This window comes from Neofelis nebulosa, chromosome 16, assembly GCF_028018385.1.
Source record: "Neofelis nebulosa isolate mNeoNeb1 chromosome 16, mNeoNeb1.pri, whole genome shotgun sequence".
Lineage (NCBI taxonomy): Eukaryota > Metazoa > Chordata > Mammalia > Carnivora > Felidae > Neofelis > Neofelis nebulosa.
In genome coordinates this window covers 17,573,227-17,589,940 of record NC_080797.1, presented here as the reverse complement: position 1 = coordinate 17,589,940, position 16,714 = coordinate 17,573,227, and the positions used below count along the sequence as shown (strand labels likewise).

The following is a 16,714-nucleotide window of genomic DNA, read 5'->3' as shown; positions in this document are numbered from 1 at the left end:
GAGCCTGGAGCCTCCTTCGGGTTCTGCCTCCCTCTCTCTCTGTTCCTCCCCCGCTCACGCTGTCTCTCTCTCAAAAATAAAGAAACATTTAAAAAAGTAAAAAAAAAAAAAAAAAAGAACTTGGTTGACACGTAAATGTGAAAAGTAAAATAACAGAACGGCTGTGCCCCCCACCATCCGGCGTGAGTTATAGGGTATCACGGGTGCAGTCTGAACCCCTGGGGTGACCCTCCCCATGCTCACCCCCGCCAGGGTGACCACCTGTTTGAATTTAGAACCCGTCCCCGTCGGGCGTGTCTGTGGTCAACACACGTGGTCTCGTGTGGTCTCTCGTGGTCTCGTGTGGTCTCTCGTGGTCTCGTGCTGAAGACCAGCGGCATCACATCGGGTGTCCAAGGGGGCGGTGGCCGTTTGCTGCTTTTTGCTTTTCCACGCGACGGGATGGCTTTGAGACCTGTCCACGCAGGGTCCACGTAGCTTTAGTTCATTTATTCTGACCACGGGCGAGGGCTCCTCCGTGCGGGCAGGCCGAGTTGCCTGTCTACCCGCGGGCCTGCTGCCGGGGTTCCACGGAAGGTTCCTCCGTTACAGGCGCTGTTGGGAACATCCTCACGTGTCCCCGTGCCCACGTGTGTGACCCCAGGCGGATCGTCTGGGCCGTGGGGATGCCCACACTCAGACCTCCCAAGTGGCCTTCCGGTTTCTTTTCCCACACTCTGGGCCTCTAGCAGCGTCTCTGGGCAGCCGCTTCCGGGGCCACTGTCTCGGGCCAACCTTTGCCCTGGTTCCCACAGCGCACCCGGTCAGCTCCCTCACCTTCTGCGGCCCGGCCCGCCAGCCTGCCCGACTGTCCCCGGCCGGGATCTCTCAGAGCCTTCTCTTTCTGCCCGTCGTGTGTGTTCTGGGTCCTTCTCTTCCTCCTTCAGACACCTCTGAGGTTGGTGGCCTCATCCGTTCTGTAGGAGGTTGAATCGTGTCCCCTGAGGATTCACGTTCACCCAGAACCTCAGAGAGTGACCTGACTTGGACATTGTTCTCTTCCGGGTGTCGTTGGTTGGGGATCTCGAGATGAGGTTCTGCTCCTGGTAGGGTGGCCCTAAACCCCATGGCTGGGGGTCCTTCCAAGAAGGGACATGGCACACAGGGGACGTACACGGGGGGAGAAGGCCACGTGAAGACGTAGGCAGAGATGAAGTAAGGTGGGCACTCCGGGGGATGCCGGGACTGGGGCTGGAAGAGACCAGAAGGGTTTTCCCCACAGCCTCTGGAAGAAGTTCAGCCCCACCGATGCCTTCATTTTGGACTTTGGGCTCCAGAAGAAGAGAGAACGGGAGAGAACCCGTTTTTGTTATTTTAAGCCCCTGTGTTTGTGACGATTCGTTAGGGGAACCTCAAGTACCTTCCCGCTGGGCCACTGTGGGTGGATGGGGGCTGTGTCTCTGCCCTCACGGGGGACGCCTCACAAGCGGGTGCCCCCTGGGATCTTGGGCGGGTTCCTCCGACGCTCCCTCCCCGCCCATCTTTCTGTCCAGGCTCACGCACCCCTTCCTTGTCCCGGGCCCAGTGAGCCCTCAGCCTCACGTTCAGGACGCCCAGCTGTATGCAGGGCCCCGCTGCCATCATTGTGGGCACACGGGCAGGAGGGAGAGAGTGAGCCGGTCGAGGAAGACACTGCCAGAGCCTGGCTGACCGCGGGCAGGGCCATGGGCTCTCAGAGGCTCCCCTCGATAGTACTTCCTTTCCCATGCACCGACACCTCGTTTCCTTTGTTCCTGTCACGTCTCAGCCTGACCGTCCACCCAGGTACTCAAGCAAGAAATCTGTGTCTCCTTAACCTCTGCACCACCCCCAACACCCTCTTGTCAACCCCCCCTCTTCCCAAATGGCCGCCTCTTGGCCTGGACCTGGTCAGGCCTCGGTGTCCCTCCTCACGGCACCTCTTCTCCACACGGAGGCTGCCCTGGTCCCGTCAGCATTCGGTGGCATTCGCTGAGACCCGGCTGTGTGCCCGGGCCTGGGCCAGAGGCTGCGTCCGTGTGATTATTCGGAACAGACCCAGTCATGATCGTCCTGCTATTAAGGAAACCTTGGTTCACTTCTCCCCACAGGCTAAACGGAACCCAAGTACGGTGGTCATGACGCTTCCCAGCCTGGCCCGGCCCCCTTTCCAGGCCCTCTCTCCCGATTCCTCCCTCCATGCTCTGGGTGCCCTGGCCATCTGGCGACCACGCTCTGGGACGGGCTGTGCACCTTCTCGTCTCTGAAGGTGTTCTCTCTCCACAGTAACTTTGACCCGGCCCATCAGTCTCCGTTAGCCTGCTGGCCTGGGGGGTTTCGGGGCCCTCCCCACCCATAGGGCTCCATGTTCTTACGGCACATAGCTAGCAGGCTGTAAATACTGTGGACTTGAACTCGATAGGAGAAGCTTGGGACGATGGGCCAAAGAAAGAGTTTAAAATAGAAGTATCCGCCTTCTTTTGCCTTGGCTGAAAAGTAGCTTTTCTCTTTGTTTGTCTTCTGGTGAAGACATTTATGGAGAATGCGATGTCTCCGGGGAGAAGGAGGAGGAGGAGGAGGAGGAGGAGGAGGAGGAGGAGGAGGAGGAAGAAACCCATTCAACAGTAGGCACACGTGGCTGCCATATTGAACGCGATAGATATAGAACATTTACATCATCGCAGAGCGTTCTGTTGGGCAGCGCCGGTCGGGAGAGTCCACGTGTTGGATCTTTAACTTTGTTGTTCACCCGGCGAGCGTTTACTGGGCGCTTGCCGAGCAGGCAGAATGTAGGGCTCCCAGCGGTGAATGGAAGACACCAGCTCTTTGGGGGAGTTTTCAGTGTTCTGGGCAGAAGCTCCAACCCCGGGGCCCCGGGGGCAGACTCTACCGAGAACCTGGCCTCCAAACCCCTAGGCCCCCCCTTGCACCACACGGCCAGCCGGGGCCTCCTGTAGGAGCGGAGCGCCGGCTCTGGCCGGGCTGCAGCCTGGGATGGCTGGCCGAGCGTGAGGCCCTCCTGGGCCGCTGCCCTCCCCCGTCTCATCTTGGTTCCCTTCCTCCCAAAGCAACAGGCCGGCCCAAGGGCAGAGAGTAGCCGGGTTGCATTTGCTCAGGAGCAGCCGAAAGTTGGCCGCACGATAGAAAGTGGGGAGAAGGTTCCGGAGAGGAATGCAGCCGGCCCCAGCCCGGAATCTGTGTTGCTCGGGGAGGCTGCCCGCTCTGCTGGCGGGTAAGGTAGCAGCGGGAGGGGGTCAGGATGGAACGCCTTTACTTGTAACTCAGGGAGGCAGACTCCAGTGGTTGAGTCTGGGGGTGAGCGGGAAATGAACGGAAAAGTCATTTTTTAGAGGGAGAGTTCCCTGGGAGCTCGGAGCCGATTATGGAGGCTTCGCAGGCATCCGTGCTGGGGGAGGGGGGTGAGCCGGGGCGGAAAGTGTGAGCCCAGAGCCTCAGAATGTGACCTTCCTTTCTGAGTGTCTCCTCTCCCCCCACCTCCTCACAGCCCCTCCTCAGAAGGGGCGCGGGGAACAAGGCCCCGTCGGTCCTGTCAGCCCCTTCTCGATGCTGCCCGCACCATCAGAATCATCCTCCTGGCCGGGTGGCAGGCGTTCAGGGCACCCCGGGAGCGCCTCTTACTTGGGCGTCCCCTCCCCACCGGGTGCAGGGCGGTATCTTTAAAGACAGGCCTCACCCCGTACCAGGCCCCTCGCTGGTGATGGTGACATTGAAAAGAAGGTGGCTGGGAACAGGCAGGTGGCAGGTACACATCTGTGCGGGGGGAAGGGGGGTGAAGGACGGAGGCACCATCTTGAGAACCGTCTGGAAAGAGCTGTTGTGCATTGGTGCCCACCCCAGGACGTGGGCTGGCCGGAGGGGGCTGGGCCTTGCTGGCTGCTCCAGGCAGTTTCCCAAAGCTATGGCCCCCGGGGCGGGTGGGGGGGGGGGTTGGGGGGTCGGCCTCCCCCAGGTGGCAGGTGTCCAATCCGGGCAGTGCTGGGTTAAAGGAAGCCTGCCCCCTCACTGGCATTGCTCACCGCCTTTCGTATACTAATGCAGCGGCAGATTCTAAGCTGGGGTGGGGGGGGGGGGGGCATCGGGTTTTATGTAACCACAGACGAGGATAATGGAGCCATGTGGGGAACCCACTTCGGGGATGCAGGTCTGGCCTGGCCTCACCCCACCTCTGCGCCTGGCCTCTGAGCTGGCTCATGACTCACACGGGCCTCCTCGGAGCCAATCGGTGCTGCCAGGTTTTTGGTTTCCGATGATCCCCTGCTTGGGCCAGAATGCTCAGATTTTTAGGCATGGTGGGTGGGGGGACGGACGGACGTCGAGCCAAACTATGCCGGGGACAAACCCCAGGTCAGCTGTGCTTAGCAGCTGCACCAACTACGGCTGTGAAATCACAGCCTGTGCGCCCGGCGCCTGCAGGAGGCGGCCTGGACGGACGAGGCCGCCGCGTGTCCTGGCCTAGCCCGAATTTCCACCAGTGGGCCTGTCTCGGGAGGGGGGGGGCCTTCCTGGGCCTGCTTGGCCCCGGCGGGAATTGGTGCCGGAGAGTCTCGTGTGGTATTAAAGGGGGTCTTCTTCATATCTTTTCTGCAGTTTCTAAATCCAGTGCGATGAACAAAGATTACATTTATAAGCAGAAAAACCAGTAAGGAGCATTTCTTCAAAATCAGAAAAGAGACTGAAGGAATAAACCCCAAAGCCCCCACGATTGCCACTGTTCTAACCCAAGGATTGGTAATGGTTGGTTGAATGTAATGCGTTAGAATGAAATATAATGGCCGGAAAACGTTATACGGGGATGTTGGCTCTTGGGTTTATGGTGTCTGGGGGTGTTTCCTGGGGCTGTCGTAATAAACGGCCACAGACTTGGTGGCTCACGACCACAGAAGTGAGTTCTCTCCAGGTTGTGGACCTGGACGCCTGAGAGCAAGGTGCGGGCAGGGTTGCCAGATCCTTCTCCGGCCTCTTGCTGCTCCTGGGGGCTGCGGCCCCTCTGTTTGTGGCCGCACCCAGCCTTCAAAGCCACGGTCTGCAAATCTCTCCCGCCTCCCCCCCCCCCCCCCCCATATGATTAGGACCCAGCCTGATAATCCAGGCTAATCTCAAAATCCTGCACTTAAACCCTTCTGCAAAGACGCTCCAAATAAGGTCCCCTTTATAAGGATCAGGTTGTGATGTGTTTGGGGGCCACTGTTCAGCCTGTCGGACCCCCCTTGGTTGAGACACTGCCCCCACCTTCCGTCACCATGCAGGCCGCTTTTGGGGCTTTCCTCCATGCTCTGCTTGGGGGGTGGGGTGAGGAGGTGCTTGCCCTTGGGCGTCCCCCGCCCCCCAAGAAGACGCCCTTGCGACATAGGGGACTGCGTTTGGGGTCTTGTCCCAGGCGGGAGGGGACGGGGACCTTGACCGCGCCGTCTGGCAGGCAGGTGCGCACGGACCGCCCGTGGTAACACGGCTCACGTGGCCATGTGGGACGGGATGGCAAGCTCAGAATAACGACAATGAGTGAAGGGGCTGGGGGACCAGGGCAAACCGGAAATGGGTCGTCAATGGGGGGGCGACGCTCTTCACACCAGCCCGCGTGGCCACATGGCCGTCTTTTCCAAGACAAGCGCAGAATCTGCAGATTCTCCGCAAAACTGCCCGAGCGGTGCGGCATGGGCCCCGACGCGTGTCTTCTTTCAAGAGGGTCCGGCAGACAAAACCCGTGTCTGTCTGGGGCCAAGGGCCTTCGAGGGAAAGAAGCCTAAAGGGCAGAGGGGATGCCTCCATCTCCCCAGCCCCCCAGCCCTGACTCTGACCGGGTGCCGGTGGGGCCCTGAGGTTGCCAGGTGAGCGGCCCCTCCCCACAGCCCCGGGCCCCAGGAGAAGAGCAGGGGGCACTCGAGCCCCCAGCCAGGCCCGGAGAAGGGGCTGAGTGTGGGGAGTCGCGCTGAGGAGCTCACTCCCTGGGGACAGCTGGGGACGCACTGACTCATGAGTGTGTGGGACCTTCCAGGAAGTCTCTCTTGCACCACCCCCCTCCTCGCCTGGGCGGGAGGGAGGGCCGGCGGTCTCTGTCGGACCCGGACATCCCGCTGGGCTCCTCGGGCAGGTGCTCCGGGGCCCTGCCTCCTCCTCCGGGGGGGTGGGGGTCGAGTCTGGGGTCGGGGGTGGGCTGCGGGCCGCAGGCAGAGGCAGGCACGCGGGAGCGAGGCTTTGCGACCAAAGGATCTAGCATCGCGGGACGGGAAAATGAAAGACTTTGGAAGTCGCCAGGAATCTGACTGTGAGCTGGTTTCCAAGAGGCTAAGTTAAGCTTCTCCAAGTGGATATTAAAAAGGAGCAGCAGGCCTGGCGGAGGGGCTGGAGGGGGTGGAGAGAAGGCCGCCGGAAGCCGCTCGCACGCCGCACCTCTGGAGCCACCGGGCGCACAAAGCCCAGACGGCAGTCCGGTCCGGCCGGGACCCTGGGGCTGCGGGAGGCCCGCGGCCCACGTCCGGCCCCCGCCCCGCCTCTTCGCCTCTATTTCTCTGCCTCGGTCCCTTCTCCCTCCCGATTCAAAGAGACAATGCTAGTTCAGTTTGGAGCACAAACATATGATCAGCACATGGAAACGTGGTAATTTGGATGCATTCGTGATTGCAACAGATTGAAGAAATTAGACCAGACAAAGAGTGTTTTTGGAGGAGGAGGAGGAGGAGGAGGAGGAGGAGGAGGAGGAGAAGGAGGAGGCAGAAGGAGGGAGGGCGTCGGGGGTGAGAAGGGGAGGAAGCCTCTGGAAAGGGGGACGCCAGGACTCCCGCCTGCTGCTAAATATATCCGTGGTAATGGAGAGAGACCGGATCACAGGTAGGCCGCTCGCCGCCCCTCCCCTAACTCAGAGCTGGATCGCTGCTTCGGGGAGTCAGCACGCAGGGGTCCCTGGGATTCATTTCCGTGGACATATTTCTTTCCTTTTGGCTGTTCTGAGGTCGTGGGACGCGGTGTTCCCAGAGCCGAGCTTCACGAAGTCTGGCTTTTATTTCAAGCCCGCTCTGCGTCCCTGATCCTTCTCCCCCTCAGTTCCCAGCGTGCCACTTCTGCGTCCCGAGACGCCGGGCGCAGGGACGGGGACGTTGGCGCCGAGCTCCCCGGCGAAGGGTGGGGGGACCCGCGGCCGGCGCTCGGCTCTGGGTCGCTAGTTGGTTGGTTCGTCCCCCGTGTGGTTTGTGTTTTTGCTGCCAGCCAAAGTCCGTCTTCAAGGCCGCCGTGGTCTCCTCCTTGAAATAGCCTTTTGGTGCCTTCCCAGGAGCTGATTGCCGGGGTGGAGCTCCCGGGGCTCAGGGCAGACATGCAGACGTGTGTGTGTGTGTGTGTGTGTGTGTGTGTGTGTGTGTGTGTGTGTTTGCACGCCCGCACACGGCTGACAGACCTGGTCCTGTTCGCTGGAAGCTTGGGGCATTAACCCAGGTGACTGGTGTCATTGGAGCCCCTACTCACCTAGGAACCCTGCAACGGGGTGGGGAGTGGCGGTCTTCCAGGGTCACTGAGGGACGCGTCAGGCCAGGAGGACGAGCAGACGTGGGCTCGGCTCAGATTCTTCAGCAGAGTCGCTGATGTCACGTCAGGGCGCAGAGTGAGGGGGGACGGCTGGTCCTGGGGCAGCGGGGCCTCGCGGGTCTGGACCACTCCCCGCTCCCCTCGTGGGTCCAGCCTTTCAAAGACGGGCCGTTTTCACTGGCGGTCCCCACGGAGCGGGCACAGAGCCGTCGGGGTGGCGCGAGAACCGATCCTGGAGAGAGGGGAGGCAGCCCCACCTTGAGTCATCCGGTTAGGTGGCCCTCTGTCCGCGGTGAGGCTGCTCAGTCCCCCGGCCAGCCATGGCACGCCATGACTGTGTCGGCGTCTGAGCTCGTGACTAGCCCATCGTGGTGCTTGTGGCTTTCAGCGTGCCCCTCGAGTGTCCTGGGTACACTGTGCAGGTCTGGGGCCTTCTAGGGCTCCAGGTGGTCCCGGTGAGGCTCAGAATGCCACCCCACAGGTGCGTAGCCTGCGTGCCACTGGGTGGGTTGGGGGGCTCCCCAAGAGGCCAGAGGAAAGGGTGGCCCGTCCCGAGGCTCCTCCTCGTCTGCTGCTCCAGGGGCTGACCTGATCCTGACGTGAGGTGAGGGCTGACGGGGCAGCCACTGGGGGGAGAGCTGCCGACCGGCGTGCCCACATGTGTGCATGCGTGTGTGTGTGTGTGTGCGTGTGCGTGCACGTGTACAAGGCGGGGACCACCACAGGGGGAGGGGCAGCCGTGGAGACCCGCGGAAGGCAAGGTGTGAGCTGAGTGACACGGGCCAGCTGGGGTAGACAGGTGTGGAGCCAGACTTCCCCGCGCTCCCCTGGCAGGGGCTGCAGGGCACAGGGCGCCCTGAGCGGGACCCCTGCAGGCTTGCGATGGTCCTCACTTCACCAGCCTGGCTTGCGGGGCCTCGGGGCGGGGGTGGGTGGGGGTGGGCGCCGGGTCCGGCCTTCATTTTACAGCCGGCCAAGCCACTGCTCACGTGGGTGACACCAGGGGAGCAGAGAGCAGGGGGGGAGACTCTTGGGAAGTGATAGCACTCTTGGAACCTTCCGGGCTAACCAGACCCCGGGAGCTTTTCATGAACTGAACAAAACTGCCTTTGCAAACGTTCAGCTCTGCACCTCGACGGCCGTGCGAGGCACCGCTGCCCTCATCGGGCAGGTCTGCACGGTGAGGGACGACGCGGGGACCTTCTCTCAGGGTGTGCCCGTGGAAGAATCGGTACTATCGAGGACATCCTCACAGGGCTGCGTTGTCCCTAAAATCACTTACTTCTTTCAAAGCTCGGTTAGAAACTGGTTATAGATGGGGACGAAAGTGGAGACCCTCCTGCCTTTTCCCCGATGTTGTTCCCCAGACCTGCTCAGATCTTGACCTTGGCCTCTAACGGTACCTTTAACTGGGGCCCCCTGTGCCTGCTGGGGCCTCAGTTTCCTAACCTGTCAGCTGAAAGAGTTGGGCCAGCATGGCCGGAGGCAGCGCCCCACTGCCGATGGGGCCTCTGAGTCTGTTCTGGGGGGGCCCTGAACCCTCCTTCCTTCTCGCCGGACACGTCCCCTCGTCTCGCCGTTAGGTGGATGTGACAGCTGTCTCAGTCCACACCGGGCAGAGGCGCCTGTCCGGCCCAGCGCCCCACCCGGGCCTTCCAGACAGGGCTCCTCCGCTCATGCCCCGGGGCTGGTGGTTAAGGTGGGCCTTCGGCCACTGCCCGGTTCTGTCCAGGAGGGGTCGCTGGGGAAGGGGAGGGGCTTGGGGCAGGTGCGGACAGCCGCGGGACCCTCACGTCTGCTCGCTCCCTCTCCCGGCCGTGCTGGGCCCCTGCCCGGTGTGTGAGTCTGGGGCCCGGGGTCCTCCTCAGTGGTGGGGGGGGGGCACCCCCGGCCCCCTCAGGGGCTGTCCGCTCCCCACCCCCACCCCGAGAAGATGCCGGAGGGCTTGTCAGCAAGGCAGGGATGAGTCACGGAGCAGTGACTGGCCGCTGAGACACAGAAGGCCGCGCCTTCCAGCCAAGGGTCGGGTTTTTTCCCTTGTTCTGGATCGGCTTTGTGGCTTTTACAAATTAAGCAGTTTTATCTCGTTCCAAGCGCTTGTATTTCAGCAGAGAGAGAATCTCCAAGAAGGGAACTTTCCACTGGGGAGCTGTTACTGAGCTCAGCTGGGCCCCGGGGAGGGTGGGAACGGGCCTCGCGGGTGACTTGCAGGCGGGGAATGTGGAAGTCCCTCTGCTCTGTCGTGGACGTCGGTGTGGGGGTCCCGGGAGGGCCAGCTGCCCCGTCACGGCACGTCTGCCCCTGCCTGGGCGTCTGCCCGACGCATGGAGGTCCACGGCGCTTGCCTGGGGAGAGGGGACTGGTGGTCTGCTCTTCTCAGGGGCGTCCGCTGTCATGGGGAGTGGGGGCAGGGAGCTGGACACCCCCACCCATAGGGACAGTGCCTGCGTTCTCACCCGTCCCTGCTTGTGTCTGAGTCCCCGGGCACCTCTCACCCCTGTCCTGGACGGACACTGCGGTTCACAAGCTGCCTGGACCTGCCTGGCCCTCTCCGGCTTGGTTTTCCTCATCTCCCAGAGGAGAGGCATGGCCGGGCGCCCTCCTGGCCCTCCTCCTCTTCTGGCTCTGAGTGGCGAGGGACTTGGTCCTCCGGGTAGTTTCTCAGGGCTGCTGAAACCAGGTGCCGCAGACTGGGTGGCTTAAAACAACAGCAGGCCACGGTCTCAAAGTTCTGGAGGCAGGAAGTACAAACTCAAGGTGTGGGCAGGGCTGGCTCCTTCCGGATGCCCTGAGGGAGGAGCCGGTCTCCCCCCCACCGCCTGCCACCGCCCCCGGGAAGCAGGCTGTCATCCTCGGTGATCTTCCGCTTCTAGAAGGATCACCGAGTCTCTCTGCCTGTTGTCACAGCCTTCCGTGTCCCCCGTCTCTCCTCCTCTCTTAGGAGGACACCCATCACTGGACTGGGGGCCCCCAGGGGCCCTGTGCTAGACTCTGAGCTGGTTTATTTATTTATGTTTTTAAGTTTATTTATTTTGAGAGAGCGAGAGCGAGCGAGTGTGCACAAGCGGGGAAGGGCAGAGAGAGAGAGAGAGAGAGAGGGAATCCCAAGCAGTTTCGGCGATGTCAATGCAGAGCCTGATGCAGGGCTCGATCCCACAAACCATGAGATCATGACCCGAGCCCAGATCAAGAGTCGGACGCTCAACCGACTGAGCCACCCAGGCGCCCCAGGACTCTGAATTCCTTTTAAAAATTGTGGTAAAAGACGCATAAGAAAGAATTGCCGTTTGGACCATGTTCAGGCATACGTTTTGGTGGCGCTAAGTATATTCATACAGTTGTGCAACCATCGGTATTAAAGCGAAACTCGGTTCCCATGAAACATCAATCTTCCCTTCTCCCCATCCCCCTACGTTCTGTGTCTGCACGTTTGACAATTCCAGGAACTTCACGGAGGTGGGATCCTGCTCCATTTGTCCTTCTGTGCCTGGTTTAGTTCATTTAGCATTATGTCCCCAAGGTACAGCCGCACTGGGGCAGGGGGGTCGGAGATTCTTTCCTAGTGCGAGGCGGAATAACACTCCATTATATGGATGGACCACATTCTGTGTATTCTTGTACCTTTGGGTAGACACCAGCTTGTTTCCACCTTTTGGCTTTTGTGAGATTTCCTGCCGTGAGCCTGGCCGTGCAGATACCTGCTGGAGTCCCCGCTTTCAGACATTTGGGGCACATACCCAGAAACACGGTTGCTCGATCATATGGGAGTTCTGTGTTTAATTTTTGCGGGGACCTCCACACTGCTTTCCCAGCGGCTGCACTATTTCACTCACCCACCAGCAGGGCACAAGGGTGCTGCTTCCCTACAGCCTCACCGACACATGTTATTTAATTAATTTGTTTATGTGGACAGCGGCCTTCCTGAGGGGTGCGAAGTGGTGTCTCTCTGTGGCTCTGATGTACATTTCCCTAATGCTCGGTGACGCCAAGCACCTTCTCCTGGGCTTGTTGGTGTCTGTGTCTTTGGAGAAATGTTTCTTCAAGTCCTTTGCCGAGTCTTTTATTGTTTTGTTGTTGTTGTTGTTGTTATTGGTTGTAGGAGTTCTTTATATATACTGGATATTAGTCCCTTGTCTGATATGTGATTTGCAAATACTTTGTCTCATTCTGCGAGTTGCCTTCTCATGCCGTTGTTGGTGTTCCTCGATGCACAGAAGTTCTTCATTTTGACAAAACCCAATTTTACTGTTCTTTTCTTTTGTTGCCTGTGTTTTTGCTGTCATACTCGTTGTCACAAAACTTTTCCCCTGTGTGTTTTCCTAAGAGTTGTACAGTTTTGGCTCTGGCGTTTAGGACTTTGATCCATTAAAAAGTAAATGTTTATTTATTTTGAGAGAGAAAGAGGAGAGAGAGAGAGCGAACGAACATGGAAGCGGCAGAAGGAGAGGGAGAGAGAGAATCCCAAGCAGGCTCTGCACTGTCAGCACAGAGTCTGATGTGGGGCTCAATCTCATGAACCGTGAGATCATGACCTGAGCCCAAATCAAGCATCAGATGCCTAACCAACTGAGCCACCCAGGGTCCCGGCCTTTGATCCATTTTGAGTTAATTTCTGCACATGGTGTGAGGTAAGACTCCTGATTCACTTTTTCTTTCCTCACACCCAGGCTGGCTCCTCTGGGAGGCAGGAAATGGGGAAATCCTGGGCTGGGCCAGGCCTTAAATTGCACCCCCACCCCTGCCCCAGGCCAGCCAGGGAGCCCCAACTCTGGCCCAGAACACAGCTGGACACGTGCCACGCCCAGGGCAGCCCAGGCCGGGCCCTCCTGGGCTGACGACGGAGGCCAGCCTGGGACGTTCTGGGTTCTGCTGTGTCGGCGTACCCCCTGTTCTGTCTGGTCCCCCTGCCCGGCCTGCATGTGACCCTGGCTGCCTGTGTGTCAGTGTCGGGCTCACTGTCCGTTAGCCTGTCCCCGTGCTCCTTCTCAGGAACCCTCTTCCAGCCACGCTCTTCTGCTTGCCTTCTGCCGTCCGAGCTTCTCTCTCCTGCTCTGAGTTGGTCATCTGATCCGGACAGAAACTTCTGCGCTGAGGTTGCCACTCGAACCCCTTTGCCCAAAGGCCCTCCAGCCCCAGGCACGCCTTCACCGGCCACACGAGGATTCCGCTGACAGGGGCAGTTGTGGATTCATTCAGGCTGCACATGTGACCGGGCAGCAGGCAAGGTGGGACCTGACGGAGAAACTGGGGAGATTTCCTTCTGACAAGTGGCCTGAACTTGGAGAACGGTCTTGGCCACAGCCTGAACTCTGGACAGACAGCAATGTGGATTTCAGCTCCTGGTGGAGAAGGCTTCTGTCTTTAGACCTTCGGATGCTCCTCCCCGCTCCTTTTTTTTTTTTTTTTTTTTTTAAATAAATGAGGAAACTCTGACTTGAGCAAAGCTGAATAAACAAAGCAACACACCCCTAGGAAATTAGCAAAGAGGCACCAGCTCTGAAACTTTGCTATAAAAAACTGCGCGCTTTGGGGCTGGGTGGATCTGCGGGAGAGGACGGGTGTGACGGGCCTGCAGGGCTCGGGTGGCAGGGACCCGCACGCCCAGCCCAGCCCGGGGCATCACTTCTCCCCGCCTTCCTCCCCCCTCCCCTAACCGGTGTCAGCTATCTGTGTTGCTTCTCCTGCTTTGACTTCACCTCCTGTCATTCCGTCGCCGGGATCCTGTGCGCAGGACCATTACGCTCAGCTCGTTCCAACGCACTTTTTGATATTTATTCAGGTCCTGCGGTGGGCAGGCGCTTGCCTAGGTTCTTGGCCGCTGGCGACGCACCACGGGGATACGGCCCTTGCTTCCTTGGGGCTCCGTCGGAACTAGATGTCAAGCAGTTAGCCAATAAGCACATCGATGCGTGAGTTGGGATGAGGGCTGGAAGAAGCCTAGGACAGGTGATGCGATCATCACCAGGTACGCATGGCCGTGTGTGTCGGGGAATCAGCGGATGTCCTCCCCGAGGAGGTGACATGGAGCTGAAATTTGTATGACGGTGGGGGGGAGGGGGGGAAACCCGACCAGGCCAGCCTTCAAAGGAAGAGCTTCCAGGCAGAGAAGCACAGCAAATGCAAAGGCCCTGAGGTCGGGTCGTCATGAAGGTGCGCGTGGCCAAAGTGTCATCGGAAGAGGGAGCGGCCGGGGGGGGGGGGGGGGGGGGGAGGGGTGGTGGTGCTGGAGAGACATGCTGGGTGCCCCGTGGAGGGAGCCGCAGGCCCTGAATGCCCGGCGGCTGCTAGGAGTCACCTGTGGTGGGCAGGGAAGGGAAGCGGGGAGGCCCAGAGGGGAGGAGGGCACCGAGGCTGCTCTTTGCAGTGGGAGAAGCCAGGCCTCTGATTGCTGGGCAGACCGGGCCGTTGAAGAGGTGGAGGATGCACTTACCTGGGGCCCAGAGAGCACCCCCGAGGGGGTAGCCTCAAGAGGACATGCGGCGGGGCGCCTGGGTGGCGCAGTCGGTTAAGCGTCCGACTTCAGCCAGGTCACGATCTCGCGGTCTGTGAGTTCGAGCCCCGCGTCAGGCTCTGGGCTGATGGCTCAGAGCCTGGAGCCTGTTTCCGATTCTGTGTCTCCCTCTCTCTCTGCCCCTCCCCCGTTCATGCTATGTCTCTCTCTGTCCCAAAAATAAATAAAAAACGTTGAAAAAAAAAATTAAAAAAAAAAAGAGGACATGCGGCGTGGGGGAAGCGTCTCGTTCTTCGTTCTTCGTGTCCCACAAGGCCCCGGGTCTCCGGGCAGAGGGGGCGGGAGCTCTGTGCCATGTTTCTGCTCCTGTGGCGGGGCTGGGGGGGGGGAGACAAAGATTCAAGATGCCATCTCCTGGGACAGCGGGCAGTGGGTGCCTGTGCACCCCGGCCCACACAGGGGACGTTCAGGTCAAGCCTTGCTCGCTGCTCAGTGTGTCCCTTGGCCATCCGCAGGATCGCCGGTGGGGGCAGCACAGGTGTGAGTGTGGAGCGCAGAAGGCTCACCCAGGGCCCAAGACCCCGCCTTCCCGTGGCTTCGCTTCGGGCCCCGCTCTGGCCCTGCTTCCGGTGCCGTTCACACGGGCGGCCGGCCGTGTGCATTTGCCCCCCGCTGTCCGCCCTTGCCAGGTGCCCTCTCCAGGTGGCATTTCGCTTCAAGGATGCAGGGCTCTCAGCCCTGGCACTGCTGACAGGTCACGGGGCATTATTATCTGATAGTAACCACAGAATGACGGCTTTGGAAGGGCTGACTTCGTCACGCTTCCAAGCCCCAGGATCTTCAGTGTGTGCCCATCCCGATGACGCCATGTCCAGGGCGGAGGGCTGGGGCCGGGGGGGGACGGTGGGCCGGGGGCTTACGAGCCACCCAGAGAGGGTGGGCTTGGGCCGTGCCTCTGTGATGTGTGTTTAAGGCTAGGGGACACACACCGGGAGCGCCTGCCCCAGCTTGCACCTCTCTGGCGAGGAGTGGTCGGGGGCCTGGGTTCTGGAAACATGCATCGTCCATGCATCAGTGTCACCCCCCTTCCCACCCCCACCCCGACCCCCGCTGCCATTGCTGCAGTGATGCGACCCCGGGGGAGCCTGGGGAAGGAGGAGGCCGTGAACCCCAGAAGGGAGAGGGATTGGGCTGCAGAAGGCCTTTCCTCCAGGAGGTGGCGCTGCAGGCCCTGGAGAGCCAGCCCCTGCCGGGCTCCCATTCTGCCCCCCGTGTTACTTCCACTTCCCCGTGGCTGCTGGCTGGGGTGCGTGCGGGAAGTGGCGGGTGGAGAGAGCAGGAAACGCCCAAGGATGGGAAGATACCCCTCCGGCAGCGCGGCAGGAGAGAGGGCTCCCTCCTCAACTGGCTTTGACCTCCTGCTTGCCCTCTCCTTCTTTTCCCCTAGTTTCGGTTGATATGTCTCTGTCTCTTTTAAGTCTTTCCATCTTCTCCCTGTGAAAAATTTCCAACGCACAGGAGGGATTGACGAATTCGAGCGCCAACACCCGTATGCCCGCCACCGAGATGCTGCACGTTTTGCCCTGTTGGCTTCGACACCTGTCTGTCCCTCCCTCTGCCGACAGTCCCCGTGACTTGGGGGATCCACTTCAGATTAAGTTGCGGATATCCATACACATCGCCCTGCAAACACTTCGGCTTGCATTTCAGCAGCGAGAGGCCAGCGTTCGTTTACAGCTCTTTTTCTTTCTTGGCGGTAAAATTGATGTGCCGTGAAACGCCCAGATCTTGGGGCGTGCGCTTGCCCTGTGTATCCTAACTCCTATCAGAATTGAGAACATCACCATCGGCGCTCCCGGCCAGTCAGCCTCTGCCTCCACCGGCCTAGGGGCAACCAAAATTCTGGGTCTTTCCTCACACTACTGGTTAGTTTTGCCGGTTTGCGTGTCTTCTAGCTGTCTCCGTGTTTCTGCGAACACCGGTGGTTTGTCCCATGATTACTGAGTGGGGTTCATTTCATGGTTCCAGTGTAAGGCACTTACGAATAAAGCTTTGAGCATTCTTTTTTTTTTTTTTTTTTTGAAAGATTAAAAAAAATTTTTTTTAAAGTAATCTCTCCGTTCCACGTGGGGCTTGAACTCACGGCCCCGAGATCAAGAGTCGTACGCTTCGCCAACTGAGCCAGCTGGCATCCCTGCTATGAGCATTTTTGTACGCGGTGTGTGTGTGTGGGTGTGTGTGTGTGTGTGTGTGTGCGCACATGCTTCCATTTCTCTTATGTGACTACCAAGAGGTAGAATTGTTGGGCCAGAGGATAGGTAGGTACGCGTGTATTTAGTTTTGTAAGAAACTGCCAGATCTTTTCCCCAAGTGGCTGTGCCATTTTGCTTACCCACCAGCCATGCAGGAGAGTTCTGGTCGCTCCGTGTCCTCGCCGACAGTTGGTGCTGTCACTGCTGGTTCCGTTCTCCTGGTGGGTGTCTCATGGTTTCTCATAATGGCTTCAACTCGCATTTGCCTGGTGACTAATGCCGTTAAGCGCATTTTCCTGTGCTCAACTACTTTTCCTTTGGGAAGGGTCTTTTCAGATCTGCTGCCCACTTTAAAAGTGGGTTGCTTGGCTTTTATTCTTTCTGGATGCCGGTCTTTGGTCAGCTACGTGGATTGTAAATATTTCCCCCCCACCCTGCTCTGGAGCTTGCCTGTTCGTTTTCTTAATGATATCTTTTG

At 59.6% G+C, this 16,714-nt stretch overlaps 1 protein-coding gene across 3 annotated transcripts in view; it reads left to right on the top strand.

The window, feature by feature from the left end:
- The window catches only part of SEPTIN9 (septin 9), a 148,850-nt gene that overhangs the window by 18,972 nt on the left and 113,164 nt on the right, over positions 1-16,714 (top strand). Inside the window, exon 1 of one of the 3 annotated variants that reach the window (XM_058704508.1) lies at positions 6,716-6,843. The exons of the other annotated variants lie outside the window; for them this stretch is intronic. Within the exon in view, the coding sequence (XP_058560491.1) occupies positions 6,822-6,843 (22 nt within the window). The 5' untranslated portion in view covers positions 6,716-6,821. Of the gene's footprint in view, positions 1-6,715; positions 6,844-16,714 lie in introns of those variants that run through there. 3 annotated transcript variants of the gene reach the window in all.